Genomic DNA, 27728 nt, shown 5'->3' with positions numbered 1-27728 from the left:
CTGACTTTGTGATACTAGCCATTCGAAAAGGCATGAGGTGTATCTCACTGTGGGTTTGGTTTGCATTTCCCTGATGCCGAGTGATGTGGAGCATCTTTTCATGTGTCTGTTGGCCATCTGGATGTCTTCCTTGGAAAAATGTCTGTTCAGATCCTCTGCCCATTTTTCAATTGGATTTTTTTTGGTGTTGAGTTGTGCGAGTTCTGTATATAGTTTGGTTATTAACCCCTTATCCGCCACTTTACTAGCAAATATCTTCTGCCACCCAGTACATTGACTTTTAGTTCTATTGGTGGTTTCCTTTGCTTTGCAAAAGCTTTTTAGTTTGATGTACTGTTTATTTCCCTTGCCTGAGGAGACATGTCTAGAAAGAAAAAACAAAGCTGGAAGTATCACAGTCCCAGATTTCAAGATAGACTACAGAGCTGTAGTAACCAACACACTGGCATGAAAAAAAGACACATCGATCAGCGGGACAGGATAGAGATCCCAGAAAAACTCAGACTTACGTGGTCAGTTACTTTATGACCAAGGAGGCAGGAATATGTGATGGGAAAAGAGTCTCTAACGAATGGTATTGGGGAAACTGGACGGCCACAGGCAAGAGAATGAAACCGGACCGCGCTCTAACAGCACACACAGAAATAACTCAAAATGGATTAAAGGCCTAAATGTGAAACCCGAAACCATAAGCTCCTTGAAGAGACCACAGGCGGTTTCTCTCCCACTGGCCGTAGCAGCATTCTGTAGATCCGTCTCCTCAGGCAGGGAAAACAAAAGCAAAAATAAAGTATTAGGGGACTGCGGTTTCCTTTTTGATAATAAAATGGGGGAGTATATATTATAAATACACATCCAAACTTTTACTCTTTTCCCTATATAAAAAAAAAAAAAGTAGACAAAAGTAGACCTTTCAAACCTCTTGCCGTCCCTTTGGTTACTGGGAACACTGGAAGTGTTTGGTCCCAGGAATCCACTCGCTTGCGCTCCGGGTGTCCATGTCGGTGCGAGCGAAGACCGTCGGAGCAGGAGAGCCGGCTTTGAGCAGAGAGGAAAGCGGAGTCGACCGGGTTTCCCGTTTCCGGAGAAGCACCGCTGAGAAAAGGGCTCACACTTCCCTCCGAGGAGCCTCCGGCTTCCCGGGCACTTGCCGGGCACTTGCCGGTGAGCCTGGGGCCGCACTGCAGGGGCGGGGGTTGCGGTGAGGGGACCCCGGGAAAGATGCCGCAGTTCAGGAGAAGCAAAAGCTGCGGCTGGTCGAGTGGCTCCCGGAACGTCCTCTTCCGAGCGCTCACTCTGGACGCCCTTAGATCTTTTTCCCGCGGGAATTTCGGGTGCACCGAGGGGGTGAGTGTGATTCTCAAAGCGGAGGGTTTCCGCAGGTGCGCGACGGCGCCCGTCCCTCCCTTCCAGCATCCCGTGTCTCTCTCGGTCCTCCAAGCCCCTCTTGCATTTTCAAAGCAGACAATGACCTCTAAAGCCAAGGCTGGGAAGGGGCCGCGTCCCCCGAGTACACTGCGCCGTGAGAGACAGAAGCCGGAGCCGGGGGAGCCCAGTAGCCGGCTGCGGGCAAGCCTGGGGAGGACATCGGAGGCCGCAAAGCCGAGGCCGTCCCTGCTCGTGTCCTTGACCCTGATCTCCCTGTCTGTCCACCTGTGTACCTGTGCGGGTGGCAGCCTGCTGTCCCCTGGGCCCAGCTTTGCCACCTGCTGCCCTGCAGTCAGCCCAGCCAGAGCAGCGCGCCGCCTCTGGGCCCGTCTCCCTTCCCTGGACCGCAGTGGGGGGGATTAGGACCTAAGTGGGGTCTGGACCCCTCTTGTTCCTGCTTCTCTTCTCCTGAGACGTCCCTGCCCAAACTGCCCCTTCTCATCTCAGAATACCACCTCTTCCTGACTCTGTCAGCTCACCGAAAGAGCCTTGTTCTCTCAAGAGATCTCTCGAGAGATCACAGAGTTTTCAGGTTCGTGAGACCCATTTGTTTTGGGGGGAACACGGAGACTTGGTTCCCCAGCTGTGCGGTGTCGTGGGCGGGGCTCCAGCGTGAGCGGCTCTGCTGGGGGACCGCACGGACGACTGCGGGCCGTAGCCGGGTGTCTTCATCCAGGAGACGGGACGTGGGTAGCAACACCCGCCGGTCCGGGTTCTTGTGAGCATTGATGGGTTCTCGCGTGTAAACGCTTCACGAACGCTGGTGACGTGCCGTTCTCTGGCACGGCCTGCGCCAGGTCGTTCCTGGGGGTCGGAGCAGAGAGAGGACTGTGCCGCGGGAGCTACCAGAGGGAAGTCGGGACTGAGCTGCCCGTGCTCAGCTCTGCTTTCCCTTGACCTCCGTGAGCAGCACCCACCTCTGCTTGGGGCTGTTGAGGAAACGAGAAGAGGGCAGCGTGCCGGCCGGCTCAGCCCGAGGAGCGCGGGACTCGTCATCGCAGGGTTGTGAGTTCGAGCCCCACATTAGGTGTAGAGATGACTTAAAAATAAAACCTTAACTATAAAAGTGAGAAAGTGAGAAGGTAGAATCTGTGGTTTCAGTCCGGCTTAAAACTGCTTGAAAAAATTGCTTATTACTTATTGAGAAAAGGGTGTTAATAACTACAATTAAAAATTAAGTCGAGGGGTGCCTGGGGTTGGCTCAGTGGGTTAAAGCCTCTGCCTTTGGCTCAGGTCACGATCTCAGGGTCCTGGGATCGAACCTCACATCGGGCTCTCTGCTCAGCGGGGAGCCTGCTTCCTCCTCTCTGTCTCTTCCTGCCTCTCTGCCTCCTTGTGATCTCTGTCTGTCAAATAAATAAATAAATAATCTTTAAAAAAAGAAAAAAAAGAGAAATTAAGTCGAAGAGCTAAAAACAGCCAGAGACATCATCCAGTGGGTATCTGTGAGTGGATGACACAGAACTGGTTCCTTCCCAACTGGTTTGTACTGACCTAAAGCATTAGTGAGGGCTTCTGGTGTCTCATAATTCCACTGGCAGAGGCTTCTGGGGACGGTGACCCCATGAATGTGAATGTGTGGTGGTTCCAGGTCATTCGCAGGATCCCACTGGGGTTGTGACTCCTTGGAATTCAGGCTTAAGGTTTCCTAAGTGTTGCTCATCATTTCCAGGGTCAGTGTTCGGAGGCTGGTTCGTGTCCTAGGACACAGTGATGGCACGAGTGGCATTTGTCGAGCGCACTTCCCTGTTCCAACCCGGATGCCAAGACTGTGGCTGGGTCTCCACGGCCGAGGCCCTCCAACTGGCCACAGTGTTGCCTGATCGCCTTTTTCTAGGACACAGGCTTTTTGACTTTGGGTGGCAGCCTTCACTGTAAAACGTGTTCTCTGTATTGTGATCCGGTCTGCAAATTTTGAAGTACATCTGTTCTTAGTGCTTGCCCTGCACTCTGGTATTTTCTGTTCTATTCTGTTAAACTTTTTCATTGAGCATACTGGTTAAGACTGTTGTTTGGGTCATGACCCCTAGTTTGAAATGTATCTCCAGAAACTGGAGCATGGGTAGGTTTTGGCTGGGACCGGATGAGGCAGAGTCATCGAGAGGGCTCTCATACCCTAGGTAGGTAGCTGTGGGTTACTTGAAGAAGTTTCCACAATTAAACAGATTTGGGGAGCTCTAAGCAAATAAACAGGTGCTTGTACGTAAGGACTTTTAGAGCATTTAAGACAAGCGGTTGTTGGTGGACGAGTTTTATCAAGTCACCTGGAAGCATTTTAAAAATACAGATGATGTCGTGTTCCCCTGACATCCTGAATTAGCCCCTCCAGGATTGGGGTTAGGAAACGGTTCAGGAAAGTCCAACAAAACGGGCCCAGGCGATCCTGACGGGCTCCCGTGCTTGGGGGACATGCGCGTTGTGACTCTGCAACAGGAGACCTCACAGAGCATTTTCCCTGGACTCTGTTGCCTCGGGAAGCCCTCTTCTGAAGATCCCTTGAAACCCAGTGATCTCTGAACACATGTGGGAAGTATTTCTGTAAAACGTGTTCCACTCCTCGTTAGGAAGAAGTGGGCACTTACATTCATTATCGTAAAGTTATAAAAGTTTCCCTCAAACTTTTGTACCAGAGGCAGGTCCTCTTCTGCCCTTGGGAACTCTGATCCAAGTAAAGGTGACCAAGAGTTCATGGGTGCCAACAAGCAGAATCCAATTCATGAATTAGTTCTGAGAGTACATTTCCATATCTTAAATTTCAAGTGCAAATACTGCTCCTAACATTAACCACGTCCACACTGGCCAAAGTTGTTTTTGTTTCCAAAGATAACATGCCTCTGGGAACTCATAAAGTACTTGATTGTTCCTTAACAGTAGTGTTGACACTCGCGAGGGCAGGAGCACTTTTAAAAATTATTTATTCTTTTATTTATTTGGGGGAAAGAGTGTGCGGAGCGAGAGGAAGGGAAGCAGGCTCCGCGCCCAGTGCAGAGCCTGACTGGGGGCCCGATGACCTGAGCCCAGGTCACGAGTGAGACACCCCACTGACCGAGCCCCCCAGATGCCCCAGGAGAACTTACTTTTAATCAACCAGTAAACGTGTTGGTTGGAGAATCACAGGCAATCCCGATTGATGCACATTCTGGTTGTTCATCTGCGCGCCTCCCTGCCCCTCACCTGAGCGTCCTTTTCCTCCTGTGAGAGGACGAGTGTGGACGCAGGAGGCTCCGCGTGGCGGCCTGGGCTGTCCACGGCGCTCGCCACGCGGCGTCCGCAGCCGGGAGGCGCTCAGTCCGCAGGTAAGGGGGTCATCCTGCGGCGCTGTGTTCCTGTAACAAGGCTGGCTGTGGGGGAGCAGCAGGGGCCTAGTGGGAACAGCACCTCACCAGACTCAGTGCTGGTGTGGGGACGGGGGCGTTTCCTTAACTCGTGTCACCAAAAGCGCCTTTTCCGGCAGCGTATCTGCTCTGACGGACAGATAGAGCCGAGTCTGGCATTCAGTTCAAAATACCGGGCTCAAAGTTCTGTAGCTCGTCAGGAGGAGGGTGAGGCTTCAGATAAAAATAAAACTCCTGCCCGCTTGGTTTACCGTTGGTAATGGGACTTGAAAAGTAGCAGTTTTCTGTAACATCTGTAGATAGACGCTTGTTTCTTTAGGTGGGTCACGGCATCGTTTTCTGAATTGGGGAGTGGAGGGGCGTGCGTGGAAGAAGGGAGGTGTTTGCCCCTGGTGGTGTGTCCAATGCTGTCCCCGCTTGGCCCCCGTGTCACTCCCATGATCCTGTCCCGAGGAGGTAAGTGCCGCCGTATCCGCCTCTTAAAGACGACATTGAGGCCTAGGGACGGTGCCCTTCCCCGGACCGGCCGCTGAGCTGCTGCCGCGCGAGTCCAGACCCTGCTGGGGGGTTCCTGTGCCGGTGCGTGCTCTCCGCCATGCTATGTGGCCTTCATGCCCTAAAACTCTGCCTCTTGCTTGATGCCTGCCTTATTGGCTGATCTGGGAGCTTCGGGCCAGCCCGGCCCAGGCGTCGCCTCTGCGAAGACACTCGGAGAGCGTGGCCGGAGAGTCACCCATGGAGAGCCGGATCGCGCCGCTGACTCTGCTCCGGTTCTCTGTGGGCTTGTCTTTGTCCTCACTGCGTGACTGAAAGGATGGAGTGTGCCACGTTCTGTGTCCTTTGATACAGGAGGTGGCAGCCTCATCTGGTTTTTTTTTTTTTAAAGATTTTATTTATTTATTTGACAGACAGAGGTCACAAGTAGGCAGAGAGGCAGGCACAGAGAGAGGAAGAAGCAGGCTCCCTGCTGAGCAGAGAGCCTGATGCGGGGCTCGATCCCAGGACCCTAAGATCATGACCTGAGCCGAAGGCAGAGGCTTAACCCACTGAGCCACCAGGTGCCCCTGCCTCATCTCTTTTTTGGGAAGCAACGAGTAGGAATTACATGAGCTGAAATATCCTGTTCAACTTCACAACATTGTCCTTGGTTTGTGGCTTTTGAACAGTCTCCAGGAGACCTACGAAGCGAAAAGGAACGAATTTCTGGGAGAGCTTCAGAAGAAAGAAGAAGAGATGAGGCAGATGTTTGTGATGAGAGTGAAGGAGAAGGAAGCGGAACTTAAAGAGGCAGAGAAAGAGGTAAGCCGCCTGTCTCCTTCGGGGCGGGCACAGGTCAGCAAGGTGTGTGACGGGCACGTCCCGGTGTGCAGAACTCCGTGCGCTCCTGCGTGCTCTCCGCATGTGTCTTAGCGCACGCACAGCAGACGGACGTGGCAAGGATGTGCCGGTCAGGTATTCTTAGCCCCATTTCCCAGATGATAAAACCGAGGCCTGGAGGTTAGATGATCTCTGCAGTCACATAACCTAGTATGTAGCGCAGCTGAAACTAGAACTAGACCTTAGGTCTCGAGGTGAGGTCCCGTGTTCTCTGTAGCTCTGTATTTTCTCAGTTTTAAGTCTTGCAACGGAAGAGTTGGGATTCTGGGACCATTATTACAGTCTGTCCGCCAAGCCGTGGAGGGGCCCCGGGGCGCCCGCTGCTGGGTGACGGGTCTGGCTGTGGGCCTCTTCTGGAGGGGCTCACACTCGCTGCTCCAGGGCCCCGAGACTCCGTGTCATTGCCTGTGACCAGGCCCCGCTAACCGCCTCCTGGAAGTCCGCACAGATTCCCGCTGTGGCACACATGGCACCGAGACGGGGGCGGGCGGGGGGAGACGGTAATCTCCCTGAATCCGAGGGCCCTTCACCAGCATCTCGGGCTTGTACATTTCCGAACTGCACGGTTTCCTCACCGTTCCTTTAAAGTAATCTTGATCAAGACAACTGAACTTCAGTGGCTGTTTAAGGAGCTAAGCCCTTGGTATCGTTTTGCTGCCCAGCAAACTTGATCCTGGCTTATTGTTGGCTATAGCTACAAAGTGGAAGCCGGAGAGAAACCTGGAATTACCCAGTAAGAGCTTTTCTCTTTCTTCTTTCTGTCCTCCCTTCCTCCTCGCTTTTGTTTCTGCCTCGTGATAATTTTCTAAATTCGATTTATGAAGGAATTTGCCAGAAACCTCCCAACAGATTCTTACTATTCCAGTAGCCTGTAGTGTCTGTATCACTGTGTGTGTCTGTAGTGAGTGAGTGTATATTACACACTGTGAAAAAGGACCAGAAATCCAGAAGTACTCTTACCACTTGGGAAAATTGCTAGTTTGGAGCGCGGATAATGTTTTTCTTCTTTATGCTTCTTGCAATGACCATGTATTTTATCATCAGTGAGAATGGACAGGGTTCCCGTCAGTGTGCTGGTGTCCGAGTCTGAAGGGTGCGTCGCCGGGCTTGGAGGCCGCTCTCGGCCCCCCACCCCGGCCCCCCACCATCGCAGGTGCAGCAACACGGAGCGGCCGTTGTTTTTGCACAGATGCACGTGGCCTCCAGCAGTGCCGTCACTCCCTCACCTGGCTCGCCCCCTCTTTCCCTCTCCAGCTCCACGAGAAGTTTGACCTCCTGAAGCGGACCCACCAGGAAGAGAAGAAGAAGGTGGAGGACAAGAAGAAGGAGCTGGAGGAGGAGGTGAGCAACTTCCAGAAGAAGAAGACGGCCGCTCAGCTCCTGCAGTCGCAGACGCAGCAGGCGGGGGCGCAGCAAACCAAGAAGGACAAGGATAAGAAAAAGTAAGCGGGTGTCCCCCACGCTCCGGGGCCCTCCTAACCATTTATTCCTCTTGCATGTTTCCGCTTTCCCCATTGACAGACTGGAAGCTGGTCTGTGACCAGAAAGATAAAAGCGAGTCTGTTCTCTACAGTGCAGGGGAGATGGTACAGGTTTCTAGCGTGTGCGTAAAGGGTGCACAGACTAACGTATAAAACCGGACCGCGGCTCGCCGTCGGGGTGGAGGCCCCTGCCGTCCCGCGGCGTCTAATGCACCAGCGCTAGGACTGGCGAAGACGGTCCGATCCTCTTCCGTGCTCTCTGGAGACCGTCCTCGAGACTCGATGAGGGCGTCCTGGACGCGGTGGCGAAGGTCGTTCTCTTCTGCGTGGCGCGGCCTGATACGCCAGGCACCGAAGGTCTTGTTTCCGAAGGGGAAGACCGGGACAGCCGGCTAGGGGCCGCCGCGTTTTCCCCTAAATGCGACCGGTGAACTGTGGGTCCGTCCACCTTCCCGTCCAGACGCCCCGCGCCCCCATCCTCGAAGCACAGCAAAGAGTATCTGAGACACAGCCTGGATTTCCCGTGCCCCCGGGGTCGGGGCCTCGCTGGGTCGCTGCTTCCCGGCGCAGCGGCAGCGGCGGCCGCCTGGGTCCCGCGGGGGGTGCGGGCCGGCCTCGGCCTCTCGCGCCGGCCCGTCCGCACCAGCGCGCGGCGTCCCGGGTCGCGGCCGGCGTGGCAGGCGCAGGGGCAGGACGGGTCTCCCGGGTCCGCCAGCCCAGGGCGCCGCCGTCCCGCGTCTGCTGCGCGGGTGGGGCTCTCGGGGCCGCGACGGGGCCGCCGCGACGGGTGTCGGGGTTCTTAGCCTTGACCCTGGGGGCCAGGTTCCCGGTTCTAGGGGACGCGCTGGGAGCGAGCGCGGGGGAGCTGCGGGGCGGGCAGAGGCCGGGGCGGGGCTGGGCCTGGCCGCGGGGTGCGCGCCCCGACGGGCGTCGCCCAATGTCCCGATGCTCTCGCCCCGCGACCGCGCACGGTTTCGCATCCACCGCACACGCGGCCTCCGGGACGCGGAGCCGCGGGACACGCGTGAAGAGGCCGAAGAAGGAAGCGCGTTCCCTGGGCGACGGCCCGGCGTGGGCGAAGCGCGCTGCGAGCTTAATAGTCGGTCCAGACGCGAGTGAGGGAGCCCCGGGGCCGGACCGGGTCAGGCCGGACGGAGTCTGAGCGGAAGCGCTGCCGGCACCGCGCCCCCGTCCGGGACTGTGCGCGCTGGGAGCCGCGGCCACTCGCCGGGACGGTCCGTGCGGCCGGGACTCGGCTCCTCCAGTGCGGCCGGCCGGGAAGTCGCGGGGCCTCGGCCCCTGCTGACCCGAACTCGCCCGGGATCAAGTGTGTGCGTGTGTCTGTGTGCGTGTGTGCGTGTGTGCGTGAATGTGAGTGGGTGCACGCACGTGTGGGCGCACATCCGTAGGTACGGATGAAACAGCTGCCGACCCACGGCTTACGAGACCCAGAGTCAAGTTTTTCTTACCCCGAAGCACTCGTGTGCGTGAAGGTCCACGTCTTCTAAGATCTTTTTAAAAGACCAGCAGCGCTCCGAGGAGATGCCCACGCCCTGGACGTGCCTTGAAGCCACACAAGCCACACGAGCTGCTCCGCACTGTGCCTCCGTTGGACAACAGTCTGTGTAGGGACAGACTTCCCGGGGAGGGAGGTTTCTCCTTGCCCTTTCGATCATTTTAGGTTATTTTCATCCCAACCTCGGGCCTTAGCGTTGCAAAATGCCTTTCAAGTTCACACAAAATATGTGTAAATTCTATTTTAGCCTTATTTATACATTCCCTTGTGTTAGTGCTAGAATTAGACTTCGTTTGGTGCACAGCAGTGAGCAGATTTCATACCTGACAATGGCACATACTTTTGGGTAGGTTCTTCACCTTTTCTACAACTTCCCCATGTGAAGCCAAAGGCAGCTGCTGGTCGGAGGCCTGGGTGTGGAGGTGAGGGGACCCCCACCTCGCGCCTGAGGGCCCCGGGGGCTGGACAGGACACAGGAAGATGGTCACCGGAGCAGCACTTGGAGACAAATGGGAGACTGCGTGTTCTCACGTGGCCGGAGGCGATCCCGGGGTCCCCTGTGTGCCCCTTCAGAGCTGGCTTTGTTGCGGGGAGAAAACTGTTCTAGAAAGAGATGCGCACTTATTTACTCGCTATGCTTCCACCTTGAAAATTAACTTCGTGTTTCTAATAGTTTCAAATTCTGTTTTGCTCTTCTGGGGATACGCCCCCTTTTAACATACATAAGGTTTTATACTTCTTGGCCTGTGGTGGCTCGAGAGCCCACATTTCCTAAGGTGACAGGCAGAGTAGAGCCAACCGGGGGCACCTCCTGCCCTCCCCAGCCGGCGCCAGGGTGAGGCCTTCAGCGGACCGCGTTCCTCCTTTTGGAAAACTCGGCACCACTGCCGTTGCCAGGAGGCCTGGGTGGTGACGTTTCATCCACCCGGAAAGAAGGTTTTAAAATCCATCATTTACAAACGGTCACTGGCATCCGAGAACGACAGGTTCCGCAGCCGTCCGCTCCTCTGTTGTAGAGAAAGTTTATTTTCCCTCCTCGCTAAGGAACGAGGTTGCATGTTTCGGACGCGCCTGCGGGGAGGCCTGCGGCTCTCGGGGACGGTGTCGCGCTCTGCCCCCAGCGCTGTGGACACCACCACCCAGTGCCGGTCCTGCTTCTCCTTCCCGAGTGCATGCGTGGCCCGTCCCCGTCCCCTGCACGCCAGTCCCCGAGTCAACGGCTCAGAGACGGTGCTGCAGATTTATTCTCTGACTCCAACCGCCCAGACACGGAACGATGCGCTTCTCTTCAGCGCCGAGGGGAAGCCGAATTAGTGGATAACGTTCTGTGTTATTTGAGAAAAAGAAAACCTTCCATATAATATGGAGTGGTTTCAAGAAGTCAGTCCTAAAGTCTTAATTACATGCAAATGGAAACTAACTGTGTGTTCTTTAATTCAGTATTAAAATGTTGCTTTTGCTTGTCCTGTAGAATAGCTTCCTCCGATGCGTGGTTTTAATTTCTGTCAGTTCCATAATCATTGCATGAGCATTCACCATCACCGAATGCTGGTGCTGGCGCTCCTAATTTTCCTTTCTTTTTTATTTATTATTATTTCTAACTTTTTTTGTTTTGTTTTTTAACTTGCAGTGCAAGCTTCACATAAAGCCTGGCAAGCCAAGGACGGTCCCGCATTCACCTGCTTTTGCAGTAATATTGTATCTCTGCCATCTGTGTCCTTTTGTTTTATTTCGTTATTTTTTTTACCCTTCCCCAGACACCAGTAACTATTAACTCATTTTGCTGAATGTTGTTGGGTAGCGGAAAATGACAGAACAAGAGAATGACACCAAAAGCTGTGTGCCGCTGGACTCTGTTTCTGGAAAGTCAATGATTTGCCTTTTATGCCTGTTCCGAGCAGCGGGAAGCATGCCTGTTGCTTGTGTGCTGCTTGGGACCGGGGGCCGGCGGGTCGCTGGCTCCGTGTACGTCTGTCGGGAGAACTCGTCACCGCCTCAGCAGCTGAGCGCTCGTCCCGATGCCCGTGACGGCCGTTTGCTCTTCTCTATTCCTCACCCCTGGTGGCAGGAGCCCACCACCCACTCTGCCCCTCCTCCGTCCCCGCCCCAGCCGAGGTGGCCTCCTGTGCAGGTGGAACAGGGGCCGGCTGTCAGGACTGTCACTCCTGCGTGGGATTCTCCTTATTACGATAACATTGTTGGACCCGTGCTGGGGGTCTCTTCAGACCATCCCCTCTTACGGCTTTAAACACGTGTCCAATCCCCCCCTCTCCAGTCTTGGCCAAGTTGGACCGCAATGAGAAAACCCATTGTGTTCCCTTTTATCAGCACGACCTTGAACCTGTCCCCGTGGGGGATCTGCAGGGTCAGGTAGTGGAACGTGGCCAGAAGCTGCGTCCACGGGAGGACGAGCTCCCACGGCCTCCTGCGCTCGCAGCAAGCGGCGCTCGCCCTGTCCGTGGCGGGGCCGGCGCAGGGCTCGGTGCTGGCTGCTGGTCGCGCTGGGCCCTCGTCGGGGACGAGGCAGGTAGGAAGTCTGTGACCAGCTGGTGTCCTCTGCAGCCCCACTTCTGGGGGCCTCGCCCATTCCTGGGGGCAGAGAAAGAAGGGCCAGAAGGGCTGGGGTTTCAGGTCCGGCTGTCCCAAGGGTCTCCTCTCCCTGTCTCCGCGCTGCGGTGCGCCCGTGGCCGTGGCCGCAAGGGTCAGGGCCGCCCAGGAAGGCCACGCAGACCCCAGACCACACTCGGAGGGAGGGGGTGTGTGTCCCCGCCTGTACCGCCCCTTCGGGGGCTTGTCCCTTGTCCTCCCGGCCTGCCCCGCTGCTGACAGCCCCCAGGGGCTGCGGGTCCTCGCCCGTGGCCGCTGCCCTGAGCCACCCCCGCTTCCTCCGGCCCCCGCCGGCCACACGCTGCGTGAAGGGGACAGACACGCTGGGACCCCCGGACCCGCATGCACCCTCTGTGGTTTTTGTCACAAGCCTCTGGTTGATTCCAGCAGTTTCGTTCCTTCCCTTCATGCTTAACCACACGCTCGGGGCAAGGAAGTGAGCGTCTCCCCGGACCCAGGTCCGCCCTTAGCCGAAGTCCGGATTCGGTTCCGCTGAAGGCCGACTGGGCCAGGCTCGGAGCCGCGGGCTGGGACCGCGATGGCGGCGCGAAGGCCCTGGGGGGACCCCGGCCTCGTCCCGCCGTCGTGCTTGTCGCCCGGCCACTGGGCACGTCCGCTCCCATGAGGCTGACCGGGCCGCGGCCGCGCCGAGGCCTGACACCTGTGTCGTGTGCGCTCCGGCTGCTGCTTATGTGTGAGCTGTCCGTGCCTTCTAACAAAACAGCTTCTCGGTTCCGCAGTGGTCCCCGCAAAATGACCGTCTTTAATGCAGCGCTAAAGCCTTTCTCGAAAGGGAGCCTCGCTGCGACTTTGATCCCAAGATTGTTGACGGATTGATCCCCCCAAAGAAAATTGTCACAACAAAATAAACCACATGGAGAGTCAGGGAATAAAAAGTCAAAAGAAAGTTCTAGAAGCTCGCTCTCCCCCTTTTTTTTTTAAACAGCGTTGCTTCTGAACTCTCTGCCCCGCGCCCTGGCCCTGTTGGGTTGGTGTTGCTGCCCTTCTCTTCTCTCTGTGTCTGTGCCTTTCTTCACAGTAGTCCTTGGCTCTGCACGGAATAAATGATACCCTCAAAGCTAATTGGATGTGCTTTCACCTTTGCCTGTAAGTACAGTACTAAGAAAACTTGGAGAACTTTCTGACTTTTTGAAATTAGAGTAACAAACGGGATAGATCCCCCCCGCTTCTGGAGGGAAGGAGGGAGGGAAGGTTAGAGTAGCCTTTGTTTATTACGAGAAAAAGGAAACACTAAATATATTTAAAATAGCCACATTTGTACCTTCCCCACAGTAAATACAAATTTGGCTTTCCCTTGATGCCATGCGGAAGTCCGAAGTTCCTGTTCCAGGCTGCGTTTCGCACCTGTGGGCATCCCTGGACATTCCAGAAGGTCCTCGGTTCTGACTGTGGAGTAAAACTAGAATAAGAAATGACCACCTTCCTTTGGAGAAAACCAAGAGGGAAATATTTTTTATGTTAGGTTGCTTCATGTTTTGAAGATCTCGGTTTGATGGTCTTTCCCGCTGACCGCTGGCCGTGAACACACCTTTTTTTCGGCTAGACAGCTCTAGCTGGCCTCTCCCCGTATCTTCTGCTCAGCCACAATGACCATTGCTTTTGGATTTTAGGTCCGTGTAATGGTTGTACGTGCCGTAGAATGATGGAAAAGCACGAGAATTTTCTGGCAGTTAGGGACTTTGTTTTCCCAACTTAGGCTCCTCATTAATTGGTCAGAGTTTTGTCCAGAAAGGGCATCTCAACCAGGGGAACATTGAAGGTCACACTGGGCACAGGTTCCTTATTGTCTTCCTTCTCTGCTTTGTAATCTCACCAGCAATAACACTTACTCTGCATTCTCGTGCACCTCAAATGGACGGACTGGGTTTCTTCACTTTCTGACATAGTGTTGCACACACACACTGTTGAATCTGGGTTTCAGCTGTTACCGACCCGTGTCCTACTGTGTCTCATGTGGTCCTTCCAAACCCGTCCTTTTAGATCTCTCTGCTTTGCCGTTTGCAAGTGTCTGAAATCGTCAAGTCTCAGCTTCCAGAAAGTCTTGGTTCCACTGACAGGGTCCATATGCGATGAGTTTTTAGTGGAAACTGTGACCTACGAAGTCTAGATTTATGTAGGTCTGAGGGAATTTTTTTAAATAAACGAAAAGCTGTGAACAGCATTAGAACTTTGTCTATTTCTTAATTTTAAAATATGCTGATATGCCTTAAATTGTAGTTGTAGGTCACTGTCATTTTGCTGTTTGAAAATAACCAGTGTGTTTCTAGAAGTGCTGTGTAACCTACTTTTGGTGTTAATGCAGAATTGTTTTATGTGTAAGCTGCATGTTAGACACTTGTCTTTTTTAAAAACGAAAATAATTGTATTGATATGAAGTATACCACTTTTTAAGTACGAAAGTAGTCACGTAGCAACCATGCTCAGTAATTTGGCGTCTGTTGAGGTAGGAGCGTGATGGGCAGGTAATCTATGCATTTGTCACTAGTGCCAAGACACGATGTGGGCGAAAATATATTTTTACCCAAACAACGTGTGCCCTTTTGTGAGTTCTTTCAGTCCGTGTTTGCTGTGCGCATGTACACACGACTCTCGTGTTGGATAAAAGCAGAGGGAATGGAGTCTCGTGCGTTCCTGCCTTGTCTGCTGGTTTCAGATGCTCCCGCCGGGGCAGCAGCGCCTTCTCCGCGGTCATTGCCTGTGGTGTCCTGTCCCTCACGTGTGGCCGCTGCCTCCCCCTCCCCCCCCCTTCTGTCCGCACGGCTGTCCCCGGCCCCTGGTGTCGGCGCCGCCGGGGCTGCTCACAGAAGTGAGCCCAGCTGTCGTGGAGAAGCCCCCGCTCCCCCTTTTTTCCAGCTTTTAAGAATCAAATTTGAATCTGAATCTTTCTCTTTTCTCTTCTGTAGCTTCTTCTTTATGTAACCGTCCTGTTGACAAGCCCTCCTCTCTCCTAATGGACAGAGAGCATTAGCCGAGCAGGAGCTGTCTGTTCACGTGTCGGGGAAGAGTTACCTCATTTCCACCGTCGCTTCCTGTTCTTTTAAAGTCCGGGTCAAACACGCGTCGCTGTTTGTACTTGTCCATGTCTGTTTACCAACCACTGCCCGCGGTGCTTTCCAAAGGGACCTGTCACTACCCGAAACGGTAATACTTAATCACACTCACAAGGAGATTGAGTGGAAAAGAGAACGTGGGCCAAGACCCAAGGTAGCCGTGTGTTGGGACCCTGTCGCGTAGCTGTCCTGTTCTTGAAGCTGCCGAGCTGAGAACTCACGGACTGAAGACGGCACGTACCCTACCCTGGGCTGGGCAGCACCTCCAGGGCCCACAAACTCGATCTCATGTTAACTCCAGACCTCTCTGTCCCGTGAGCGACCTTCTGAACAGCCCCATCGGGACCCTCGGCCATAAGAGCTGGGCAACATCCTCTTTGCTTTTGTTAGTTTTTATGGCTTGTTTTGGAGTTTGGGATTTTTTTTTTTCAACTTTTGATATTGCATGAACAGAGATGGCTACAATTTTTTTATTTGGAGTGTTCTATTGATGCAATGTTTTTATTTTTCAGCTGACCATCTGCCTCTTGAGAGAGAGAAGTGGGCATCCTTCCTTTAAAATTCAGGAACCACTGTTGTTTGATTTCACTCTTTTTCTGTGACCTGCATCCCTTATAGAAGTTGTTTTTGGTTTGGGATTGTTTTTGAAAAAAAAAAAAAAAAAAAAAAAAAAAATTCCAGTTAGCCAGTTCTGTTTTATGTATTGGTTATTCAAACTGAGTTTGGTATCAAAATTATGCCAGTTTTAAGTTCAAGGGGAAATCTAAGTGAAGTTTAAGTCCCAGAATTCTGTTTAAGAATCTCTGCTGATCTCAGATACAACCACGAAAACCCCTCGGGTGTCACTAGCGTTTTGACCTACAAGTCTTAATCGTGTTTAAAATGTGTCAGTGTTGGGTCAAGGACTTTTCTGCCTCTAGGGCTCAATTTATACTTAAAGCCACCTTAAAATAACTTTCTGGCCCATCCCTGCCTTTCTATTTATTGTGAAGCTGTACTTTCCCTTGTTTCCAGACTGCTTGTTCGCTGGGCCGTGGGAGCAAACCCCAGGGACATACACAACCCCTCCCCGACTAGCATCGTTACTAGTTCTGGTACACATGGTTCTAGTTCTAGTTCTAGTACAGATGCTTCTGACCCCCAGTCTTCTCAGTCCCCCGGGTGGCTTTCTCTACCCTGTCTGTGGGAAAAAAATAAAATTCACTGGGATTCACTTAAAATACACCCAGCATAGGAACACACACTCTGGCAGCAGAGGCTGTGGTTCCTAACGCTGACACTTTTGTGAGGGGCTGGAGAGAGGAAGGGCCATTGTCGCTTCGTTAGCAGTCACCTCTTAGGGGCACTTTTCATCATCAAGGGACGGCTTTCAAATTCAGCTCTATTTTAGAGCATGAACGTGCATTTTAAGTTACTTTATAATTCTATTACTCGTCGATAGTCTTCGCTTATTTCCATCATTTTGCAGCCCCAGATTAGGAAGGTCGTGTTCGGTGGAGATCCCCAGGAGTTCGCGCTGCGCGAGACTGGTAGCGCAGGCTTCTGTTGGCAGGTGGCACGGAGCCCTAGGGCCCCGGTTCCCGCCTCTTCAGTCCCTTGCTTCTTGGACGGGTCCTTTAGGGCAATTGGATGCGCATGCTGGCATCTAAGAAAGAGGCTTTCCTTGAAAGAAACTAATTAAATGTAATAAATCAGGTTCATCTGAGCCACTAAATGCTCAAAATAGAAGCATCCAGAGCCCCCCTCCCCATGTTATATTATAATCCATAAAGGTAGAAATCTGCTGGTCTGGTCAGCAGTGGCTTTGCGGTGGATGGGTGGGCGCCAACTCTTAACTGATGCCGGAGCAGGTCAAACACAACCAACCTTTTGTGTGAAAACACGGTATACACTAAGTACAATAACTGGATTGTTAGTATTTTATTCATTTTTTTGTTTTTTAAAGATTTTATTTATTTGACAGAGAGATCACAAGTAGGCAGAGAGAGGGAGGAGGAAGCAGGCTCCCTGCTGAGCAGAGAGCCGATGCGGGGCTCGATCCCAGGACCCTGAGATCGTGACCTGAGCCGAAGGCAGAGGCTTAACCTACTGAGCCACCCAGGCGCCCCGGATTATTAGTATTTTAATATGAACTTAACCCCATCACTCATTTAAAAACAAATTCTGCATCAGGTTGTAAACACATCATTTGAGCAGTATTTAAAAATCAAATCAGGCACTTTTTTTTTTTTTTTTTAAGTAGAGAAATGTGTAGCCTGTTGTTGCTTTTCCCTTTTATTCTCCTGTGTGGGACAGGTTACTGTAAGCACGTTGGCCTCTGTTCAGCTCCTAGGGAAGGCTGACCACGGACACCACTGGTCAAGTGAGTTCACGGTCCTCGCCATTGATTTGGCCTTTTACTTTGGGGAGTTCTTTTCTCAAGTGTTGACAAAACTGCTAAGTTCTCAAGTTCTCCTGGCTCACCAGTGAAGAGCTGTAAAGCCATCCCAGCCATCCCACTAATAATGATCTGCTTATCCCAAGCTGGATTGTTGAAAAGCAAAGCAAGAACTGAGTCATCAGACCCGGTTTCCATGGGTAATGGACTTTTTAGTTTGCATTCAGTCTTTTAATAGGTGTTATCTGACTTTCAGATATAGACTGCCTTATCACTTGTGACCGCTATAGTCTACACCACCTACTTGAGGTTGGTACAGCACGTGTATAAACATCTTCTGAGTCCGTATTTGCTGAGCTGGTGGGCAGAAAATTAGGTCATCTTCCCAGTATGCTGGGCCAGACTCCCCCACCCCACCCCCAATCAACTGTATCTAGAACATGAAACTTGCCTTTTAGTTAATGATGGTTTTTGCCTCTGGGCCCAGCTTCTAAGTAAACGGTTCGGGAATCTGAGAAAGTCAGTACATAATTCTCACTGTGTGTAAGTGATGCTTCTACACACAACCGTCTGCTTTGCAGAGGCCCTTCCTCCTCCCGCTCTGCAGACTGGCAGGGATGTCCGTGTGGCTCACTTGAAGACCCTGTGCTTGAGGCTTTCGGATCCGTTTCTAGCAAGTAGCTGGAGCTCCCCTGGCTGGAGAAGCGATTGGATGTGTTCATCTGAAACGACCAGCCGGGAGCCTGGGCGCCCGTTCACCTCCCTCCCAGCCGTCGCACGCTGGCAAGTAGCTGCACACAAGTGAGATCTTTCCAGGCCAGTGGACCACCGTAAGGCACAGATCACACACACAGGCGCGCGCACGCGCACACACACGAGTGCACGGGGAAGGGCGTGCAGAGTAACACGCCAGACTCCGGCTGGACGGAGCACGGTGCGTGCAGCGTTTCCAGACGGAGGGCGCCGTGGCAGCTCTCCCTGCCCCTATTTCCGGGCACCCGTGCACCTTCCCCACCCGCTTCTGGTCTCCCTTTCCGAATACTTCGTTCCCCGGGCGGCCCCAGGCCTACACTGGGTGCTGGGGATGTGGCCCCACACCACGAATCGTATTGTGGTGTATTCTCTGTATTCCTCATGAACACAGCAGATCTGGGGAGCAAAAGAAAAGGTAAGCCCTTTCTGTGCTAAACTGCTAAAGCCAGATCGTGTTCTGACAAGCAGGAGCCCTCTCCCACCTCGCCCAAGTTCCTCTTCCGTGGTTGCTTAGGGTTGCCCTTCATTCTAGAGTGTCCTCTCGCCCAACGAAAGCAGCAGTTTCTAGGAAATGAGAAACCGGTTCACTGGGCCTCTCCTCCTGCACTACCCTACAGTTGTGTCACACACGTCAGTTCTGCCATCTGACACGCTAGGAAGATTTATCGTATAGTCAAGAGAAAGGGGGAGGTTTTTACTATTTTATCTTAACTCAGAAGTTCCTGGGAACTAAAAAACGAGTTGGGAGCGTTCTCCAAATTTCTCTGGTAAGACATCCTTGGTGACCTCTTATTACGCCTTTTCAATAATCCAGAGATGGCCAGAGGGTGGTCTCTGACCTACCCATAGGCCGGTGGCACACCATACACCATAAAAATCACTAACTCATTATGGGGAGTGAAAGCTTCTAGTTCCTTGATAAAACCTCTGCTGTCTAAGCCTGTACTTTATCTTTTACCCGTTAATGAATTTGGTCAAATCCAACTCAAACTGAAAGCAGCATTTTTGGGAACTTGAGGACAAAATCTTCTCAGTTGCATTTCTAGGTTCTTGCGCAGGGCTAGACAACTCAGAAAAATTAGTTTTGCAAAACCAGTTGTTTTTGTTCTTCGTAAGAGAACTGTCTGGACACAACTTGCCCCAGACCGCGGCCAGTCTTGCTCATCTTCCGAGTCCCAGATACACAGTCCCCCATGCCTTAAATGACGTGAACTTGAACTGCAAATGATGTTAGTGTTTGGCAACAAGAGACAAGTGTTCAACTGCTCGTTCTCACACAGCCTAAGGAACTCAGTTTTCCCCCAAAACTTAAAAAAGATGCTTTATTTTCCGAGAAGCACCATCTAGTGGCCCAAGCTCAAAGCATTAATACTGGGCATAGATGAGAGACCTTCTCCTCTTAACAGTTTAAAGGCTAAGTTCTAGAATTCTGCAGGCTTCAGAAGTAACACTTTAGAAAGCTTCATGATAGCGAATATAAAGAGTAAACTGGAGTTAGAAATGGAGCCTTGTTAACAGTTCTTGGCTGTGCGGCCTTGGACCTCTAACCCTCAACTTGCTAATGCAGACCAAGAATACAATCTTTCAGGATGGTTGTGAGAATAGGGGACACAAGATCTTCCCTTTCCAGCTGAAAAATGTACGAACTACCCTACAGATGAAGATGAGCTCGTCACTGTGTTCCCAAGAGTCAGCAGCTTATGCACACGCTCAAGTGAAAGGGCGCTGGGCTGCCCCGGGCAGCTTTGCTCAAACATGACTGACTCCAGAACGAGTAAATTAAGCTTGAAAATCCAGATGCGCGGAGTACGGAGGACACACACACGCGGTTTCTAACCCAGGAGAGAAGAATCACTGCTACGTAGGGTGTAGATGCCAACGTCTCCATCCCTGCACGGTGCAGGTTACTAGACTGAGTCTCAGCTGGGTGGAGTGCAGGGCGAAGCTCTAGCTAACCTCAGGCCAGAGGCTGTGTCAGGAACATTTCTGACAAATCGTTTTACTTTTTATTGGGATGTGGGCGCACCCTCCCTTCTCAGCCCTCTCCCCACTAACTCATCTGTAGGAAAAGATCCTCTGCACCAGTCTTGTAAACTGAACGAAGACTTACTGCTTCACTACGGTCTGACTTTCAAGAGTCAGAGGGTGCACTTTTTCTGTTAAATGGAAGATCAGAGAATAATTTATCCTGATCATCAAGTTCATTCCCTTGCCTCTGTGGAGGCTTCCTGGAATGACAGGCCTTCCGAGCATCAGGAGCCACCGAACAATTACCCGCAAAGTTCCAGTTTCCAAGTCTTGGAACAGTCTGTGAGGTGATGCCCTGCTCTCACCAGCTGTTCCGTCAGATGAAAACAGACTATGTGGAAGGGGAGAAAAGGACACAAAGGAAACACTCTCACGTCCAAACCTACACCCCCCCCCCCCGTCACACTGAAATCCCCTTTGCAGGTTTGATTTTCTGCGAGCATGTACTTGGGATTTTTATCATTTCTGTAGCAGAAATAGCAGCGTCTCACAGGAACTAGTACCACTTTGCAAGCAGAAAAAAGTTAAAGATACAGAGGTTTCAGGACAACTTTTATTGCTACCAGAGGCTTTTATCATCAGTACATGGTTCTGACTGCAATGCCTTCCTCAGCCTGCACGGGGAGCTCAGGGTCCAGAAGTCACTGAGAGAAAGGTAGGGCGAAAACTCTGATCAGGAAGATACAAAGAGCTTAACAGAAATCGAGGGCACTGAATTCAGTCATTATGTGTTACAGACCCCAACCTCAGAGCTGCTCCGGTATTCAGACAGTCTCTCCTGATTACAAATGAGTGAAAACGGATCAATTCCCCCCCAAAAAAACCTCAAACCTTCGTTGTTCCATGTTTCTTTGGTGAGCACCTGGATAATTCACTTTATCACGAATCCTTTTATACAAATGTCAAAAATGCTTTTAACAAATCTATGAGTGTCCTAATTACATGCCACTTTTAAGTTCCAATTTGAGATAAACAAAAAATGAAAACGATAATTTTGTTTCCAAACTCCAGGAATTGAAATTAGACAAACACAAAATCAACGTGGTAATACCAGTCCTTTTCCTTGACCACCTCTCGCTCATATGGGGCAATTCTGCAGGACCCTTTCTGGATGAATTTGAATCATGGATTAAACATGGCTGTCACAATGAAATAATTTATTCACTAAATTGCTAAAAAATGATTTTGAGGGTTTCCTAATCAGTGGAAGTCAGGCTATAGATCAACATGCATAGAAGTTCATTAAGTATTCAATAAAGAAGCAAGCAAAAATGAGAAAAATTAAATCAGGATGCTGGAGACAGGGTGTGCCAGCTGTGAGTTTTAGAACTTTAAAGAAAACACTGAATAGCACTTTTGAGATGGGTGAATCGCCATTACTTTTAGTAGAGAAAAGATGGAACTGACAAAACACTCCAAAATTTTTTTTTACTTTAAAAAAAATTTGGATCTTTTGAATTTTACACTTTTCTTTTGGTCTTTAAATGCTTAAATGATGTTGATTCTAATTTGCCACACAAGTAAGTGGGGATTTTTTCTGGCTCACTTTGACGGGCCTGCTAAGGTACACACCTTCATACAGCCTTTCCCGTTTCCCACGCTCCCGTTCCCAGAGTAGTCTGCCGTGTCTGCACTCGAAGTTACATGACAGAAACCGGCTGCAAAGGCGGACAAGGGGAAGCGGGTCCCTCCTGCCTCGATAGATCAGTGCCACAGACAGAACCCACGTTCTCTGGCGCACTGTCTTCGTTGTAGAGCCGCTTGATGCCGTCGTAGAAGTCATCCACTTCCATCTCCTCCACTTTGCGCTTGGCCGACGTCTGCTTGCACGCCCCGGGCGCCGAGAGATGGTGGTAGAAGGCTGCTGCGCCTCTGACCGGCACTTCCGGTTTGCTGTTGTCCTTGGAGAAACCTAAATCTGGGCCTGGGACAGAGGAGGGCTGTAATCTGAACACTCCTTTGTCACAGGTCACCAGGGTGTGCTTGAGGGGCCGGTAGACATACACGGAATTGCGGGGCAGGCAAGACTGCAGAGAGGAAAGGTGATGAGCCACGAGCTCCCGGCAGTGGATCAGCTGGGAGCTCTCCATCTGGGCCGGGAGGGAAAAAACCACAAAGTGGCTCAGTGCGGAATACAGACGACGCGCCGCTCCGCGGGCTCCTTCCCCGCCCCGCGCCCTCCGTGCGCCCCAGCCTTCTCTCCTCTCCCCACCCCTACGTGAGACTGCTCTAACCCTCCAGCCTACCCCTGATCTTAGGAAATGTGTCCAGATCTGTACTTCTACTGTCAGGCTTCGGAACTTAAATTCTATATTTGCAATTATATGCTGAACATCTTCATGAAAACAGAAACGGTTCTCTTTTGTTCACCGAACAGACCCAACACCGACTCCTGTTCACATTCCCTCTGTGGAGAGAACCCTTCACCTCACCCTCTGCCTCTTCTAACCTCTTCAGGAAGACAAACAGATAAACACAAAATTCATCAAGAATTTAGGGAAAAAAACAGAGGCATGAAAAAATTTAAATAAGAGATGGGGAACATCATCTGGCTAAGAATTTATAACAACTTAAGTGTCTCTTGTTTTTATTATTTATTTATTTATTTTTAAATTTTATTTATTTGACAGAGATCACAAGCAGGCAGAGAGGCAGGCAGAGAGAGAGGAGGAAGCAGGCTCCCTGCTGAGCAGAGAGCCTGTCTGGGATCATGACCTGAGCCGAAGGCAGAGGCTTTAACCCACTGAGCCACCCAGGCGCCGCAAGTGTTTTGTTTTTAAAATACCAAATGAGAACTTTTAAGAAGTTCTTAAGAACTTGAAGAAGTTCTTTTAACTTTTAAGAAGTTAGCAGGCTTGACAACATTAACAAGAAATGTTTTTGTTTCATGGAGGCTTCACTGATTCCTTCTTCTCCTTCAGGATAGTTATCCTGTCTAAAGCCATCCTTCACTCCTCCTGGCCCCCACACTCACATTCCAGGGCCATCTGTTTCTATTTCAACCTGTCATCGTATACCACATCATATTAAAATAATCTACTTAACCATTTAGCTTTTCCGTTATAGACGATAAGCCACCAAAAGAGAAGTACTGTATTGTATTCATCTTTATTTCCTAAGTTTCTTTCCTAACAAAATAACTACACATGGGAGGCTTTAAAATCGTACCTGTTTTAGACTGTACAGATAGTCTCTGTTCTACTTTCCCTATAATTATAGTTCCAGTTAAAATCATCTTCATCTAGCAACATACATTTCTCCCCATCCAAATATTTTAGCAGCACCCCAATGCCTACCAGAAATAAGCTAACGTCTTTAGCTTGGTATAAGGCTCTCCACAGTCTGACCCCAACGTTTTTCAGCCTTATTTCCTGACATATCCAAAATTGTGCTCTCCTTTCTGCCAAACAGGCCTGTGTACGTCTACCTGCTGAAACTGGATCACCTATTCCTTCCAGGTCTGGCTAAATGCCTCCATTCCAGAAAACCTACACAGACATCACTTCCTGGTCTTGTGTATTTTATAAGTCTTTTTGGACATTTCTTAACTGCATCTCATTCATACCTATACAACTTACAGTACACAGCATTACTATTTGCAATACCACAGAGGAAATAAAGGAAAATATGCATGATTTGCAAAAACAACGAATACATTTAATCACGAGTCCTAAAACTGTCAGAAACAATATACGAAAAGGACCCATTTCTAATTTCTACTATTTGGTTCACTAGTTTGAAAGACACTAGATAACACCCGAAGGGTGAACCACTAGTAGCCAGTCGGCGTCCCAGGGCTAGACCCGGCCGCGCCGCGCTGAAATCGGGGACAGAGAACCGGGGAGCGACGGTGGGTCGGGCTGTTGGCGGAGCCGGGAGCCCGCCGGCCCGAAGCCGCCGACCAAAGGGAGATGCGAGAAATGAAAGGAATGGGGAAGCGGGGAAGCGGGGAAAGGCCGGAGCAGCACTCCCGGCGCGGAGGCCCTACCTGAGCAAGCCCCTGCCCAGCCCGACCACCGCTGGCCCAGAGCAGACCGCGGGCCGCAGCGAGTCCGGCGCGGCGAGTCCGGCCGCCGCAGGGCCCCGCTCTGAGGACGACGCGCGTTTGCAGCGCCCGCAGCGGCCCGAGCAGCGCGGGGGCTGAGGGCGCGCCTCCGGGCCGCACCTCCGGCGCTCATTTCCCAGCCCCGAAACTCGGCTCGGCGCCCCGGGTACCCGCTGTCCGGCGCCCCGGAGCCCCGCCAGAGAAGCGAGGGTCTCGGAAGCCGGAGGGAGGCCGCTGCGGGGAGGACGGCGCCGTCTCTGAGCTCGACTAGCGACAGCCCCGAAGCCATCCGTCACCTGCCGCCGGAGCCGAAGATCCGGTGTCGCGGCGGGGAGCCCGCAGGCCAGCTGCTGTGATCGTTCCCGGCGAGGGCCCCGACTTCGAGTGCCGGTGGCCGTTTCTAAGGACCGCGGCCAGACCACCGCGGCGGGCCGGGGGCGGACATGCCGCCCGGGGCCGCCCGGGAAGCGGGCGCAGGCGAGGGGACAGCGGCGACAGGGACCGGCGGCCCCAGGGGACACGGCGCGAAGCCCTGAAACACCGGAGCAGCCGCCGGACCTTCGGCGCGCTCCAGACCCGGGAGCCGTGGCGGGGAGGCCCGCCGCTCTGGGAGCCCGGCCTGCGGCTCCGACCCGTGGCCCCGACCCCTCCACGGCCGAGAACAGCCCCCCGGCGGCCGGCGGGAGCCCGGGAAAGCGAGGCAGGCCGCAGAGGCCGGAGGGGGCCGGCCGGGGCGAGGGCAGCTGCAGGGGCGGGCCGGGCGCCGAGGCCGGGCGCCGAGGCCGGGCGCCGCAGGGCCGCGGGAGGGAAGCCACGAAGTGTCCCGTACCGGCGCCCTCGCAGCCCGGCCCGGACGCTGGGCCCCGGGTCCGAAGCAAGGCCGGCGCCGTGGCGCCACGGCCCTGCAGCACTGTCCGGTACTAGAACCGAGCATCGGGGGACGTCTGACATGGCAGAGCCCCGCCACACTTCTAATGCCAAAGGTATCAGACCCGGTCCTCCTACCCAAATGCACACTCAGGACCCACCAGGTCCGGGCCACAGACGCTGCCATCAGTCCCAGTCTTTAAAGAACTGTTAAGACCAAGTCTCCAGGTTTGCAATCTTGTTTTTAACGATCATCTCCGTTATAACTTGAATACCACATGGGCCAGAGATCTTTTTCCATTTTTTACAATCACAGTATCCCCAGTGCCCAGATCACAGATTTTTCACTGTGTCTGTGGCCCATAACTACTCAACTGCACGCTGGTTTTCACACTATGTCCAAACAGCTGGCAGAAGGGAAGAGGCCAAGTGGATCAAGGCGGCGCCCAACAGATCTCTGCCTCAAACACTTACCAGGAAGTATTACTTTCCGAACCATATTCTGGGATTCTACAGGTACAAGATTTTGCCAGAGTCAAGGGAAGCTTTCTAGTTCTCAAAGAAACTCTGAAAACCACCAAACTAAATCTTTAAGGTGTGTACGGGAAAGCACTGGTTTTCTACTAAGCAGTCCTGTGTGTCTCTGAGAAAGCCCCAAGTTCCCCGAACTATAGGTTTAAAATGAAGAGCAGCTGAATGAATTGATTTCTAGGAAGATTTCTTCTAAGTCTGTAATACTCCGTCAATAAGAAGGGAACAAATTCCAGGGAACATTCTTACAGCACCAAAACTCCAGAGGACTTATGAAAGAGAATAAGCATACTCTCCAGTATTTCTTTTTTTAGTAGAGAACAAATTCTCAAAGCTACAGAATACAAATGCTAGTTACGACAGTCTTATTATTTATGCCTCAAAAGTCTGTCCTTTCTTCGTGACAGTAACACTTCATACAGCACATTTTCTCTGTACTGGCTTTGGGAACAGGCACAGAGACCAAGTCAGAACATTTAAACATGTCAATTGTTCCAATAAAAAGATGAAAAATGAAATGTAGAAGATTTCCATGAATATCCCTTCCCCCATTCCCATAGTCTAATGTAAATGATTAATATTCAGCTTCACATAACACTGTAGGTAGGAAAGTAAATTTCCTGTGCCACACTACTATTCTATTTACATGGTGGTTTATGGTAATTTCTAAAAATTCTCACTGAATATATCTCCTGAATTTATTTTCACTATAGCATTTATTTCAATGGGAATACTTCTCAATTACAACAATCTAAATATGCTATTAAAAGAAAATCTCTCTTGTATGGGAGAAACGGCCTGTCTTACCACCAACATCCTACGCCTGTCCCAGGGATGCAGAGCAAGCCGAGCCCCACTAAAAACTGTGGAACAGAGAAAAGGAATGGGCTTCTAGCTAATATATTGCTCTGATCTGTCAACCTTTTCATAAAAAGACCCTCGATCCTTCTCTGCTCACAGACTAGGGTCTAAAATTCTCCGAGCTGAGAGGCAGTATGAGGTACTTTCATGTCTGCTAACTTTTACAGTTCATATCTATGAGATATCTTACACCAAATTCAAGTATTATTCTACTTTTCTTTTATAGTATTCTAAGTTTTATAAGTTCAATAACAACAGTTCTTTGCTAAAATTAGTTTTTATGATAAAATGTAATTACTTAAGCTCAGAATTTAACGGTCTTTTCTCTAAATAAAATCTGATAAAATAAATCAGAAGAACTATCACCAAATAAGAATAAGTAGGGACATACAAAGGCAAAGTAGATTCCTAAGTGTTTTATGGACTCAGGTGGCAGAACAGTATGGTCCTGCAGCAGACGTAAACTTTTAATTTTTATTCGGTGACATGAATAGAACCAATAAGCTTATCCAAAGTAGATGCTAACATATAGTACCTTTACGAACTTTCCATTTCAATGAGAAGTTTCTCCCTTAAAACTCCTACATTTTATATGCATAGCTAATAAAAAATTTAACTGGCCTATTAATGTTTTAAGCCAATTTGCAGATAAAAGTGATGGAATAACCGTAGGCAATAATAGGAACTACCAGGCAGAAAGGACACCTTCTACTTGCCCATGTCTAGTATAAATACTTCACTTTCTAGCCAACAATAAATTACTTGTCTAAAAAACAACTTCTTACCATTTATGTATTTGAATTTGTTTTTTACAAAATAAGTGAAATGCAGAAGTACTATAATGAAATACACAAATGGTGGTAGAAAGGTTCTTCATAAAAAACTAAAGGACAATGTATTATAGAGAATCTTACTAATTTCTCAAGATTCCTACAAAAACTTTATATGTAACTAGAAGGGTTGAAAAGAAGATAGGCTCTAACCTTTGTAAGAGAAAAAGGTTCACGTAGCCCGTAAGTTTCAAGTGTGTATTACTTTACTCTTGTCTGTTCTTCAAAGTGGTCTGCCATTATGAGATGAGACATGTCTCTTCGCTTTATAACCATCTAGTAACCGTACATACCCCAGCCAGAGAGAACACTTACTTTGACTGACACCTACCTGTGCTTTCTGAAGCAGCTCAATTGTCAGAGGAAGCCAATCAGGAATAAGTTTCTCCATTTCCAAACTAACCATGGCCAGAGCAAGCATGGATCCTTTGAATTGCAGAAGTTGGTTGCAGGCCATACAGTGAAGGAGTTGCTTGGTAAGGACAGCCAGATGTTGAGATGGGCTCAGTCTGGGCAAACTGAAAAGTAACTGAGGCCTAGTTGACACTGCAATGGCATGAAACTGGGGGGGGAAAAAATCACAAGAACATCATACTAGTTTTTCTTAAAGTTTTAGGTAAA

At 51.0% G+C, this 27728-nt stretch overlaps 2 protein-coding genes across 6 annotated transcripts in view; one reads left to right on the top strand and one right to left on the bottom strand.

Moving 5' to 3' along the window:
* SEPTIN11 (septin 11) overlaps positions 1–16506 on the top strand; it is a 94759-nt gene extending 78253 nt beyond the window's left edge. The window contains exons 8-10 of one of the 5 annotated variants that reach the window (XM_082726994.1): positions 5930–6062; positions 7395–7582; positions 15328–16506. In XM_082726994.1, coding sequence (XP_082583120.1) covers positions 5930–6062; positions 7395–7582; positions 15328–15331 — 325 coding nt within the window. In that variant the 3' untranslated portion in view covers positions 15332–16506. Of the gene's footprint in view, positions 1–5929; positions 6063–7394; positions 7583–7661; positions 14295–14668 lie in introns of those variants that run through there. The other 4 variants (XM_082726993.1, XM_082726990.1, XM_082726992.1 and 1 more) reach the window with 4 other exon arrangements.
* A 4006-nt stretch (positions 16507–20512) lies between these two features.
* Positions 20513–27728, bottom strand: part of CCNI (cyclin I) — a 30989-nt gene continuing 23773 nt past the window's right edge. The window contains 2 exon segments of the mRNA XM_082726996.1: positions 20513–22063; positions 27439–27669. Of these exon segments, the coding sequence (XP_082583122.1) occupies positions 21614–22063; positions 27439–27669 (681 nt within the window). The 3' untranslated portion in view covers positions 20513–21613.

Source organism: Mustela nivalis, assembly GCF_964662115.1.
Source record: "Mustela nivalis genome assembly, chromosome: 4".
Classification (NCBI taxonomy): Eukaryota; Metazoa; Chordata; class Mammalia; order Carnivora; family Mustelidae; genus Mustela; species Mustela nivalis.
Note: the sequence above shows the minus strand (reverse complement) of the source record. Positions and strands in the feature narration are given on the sequence as shown.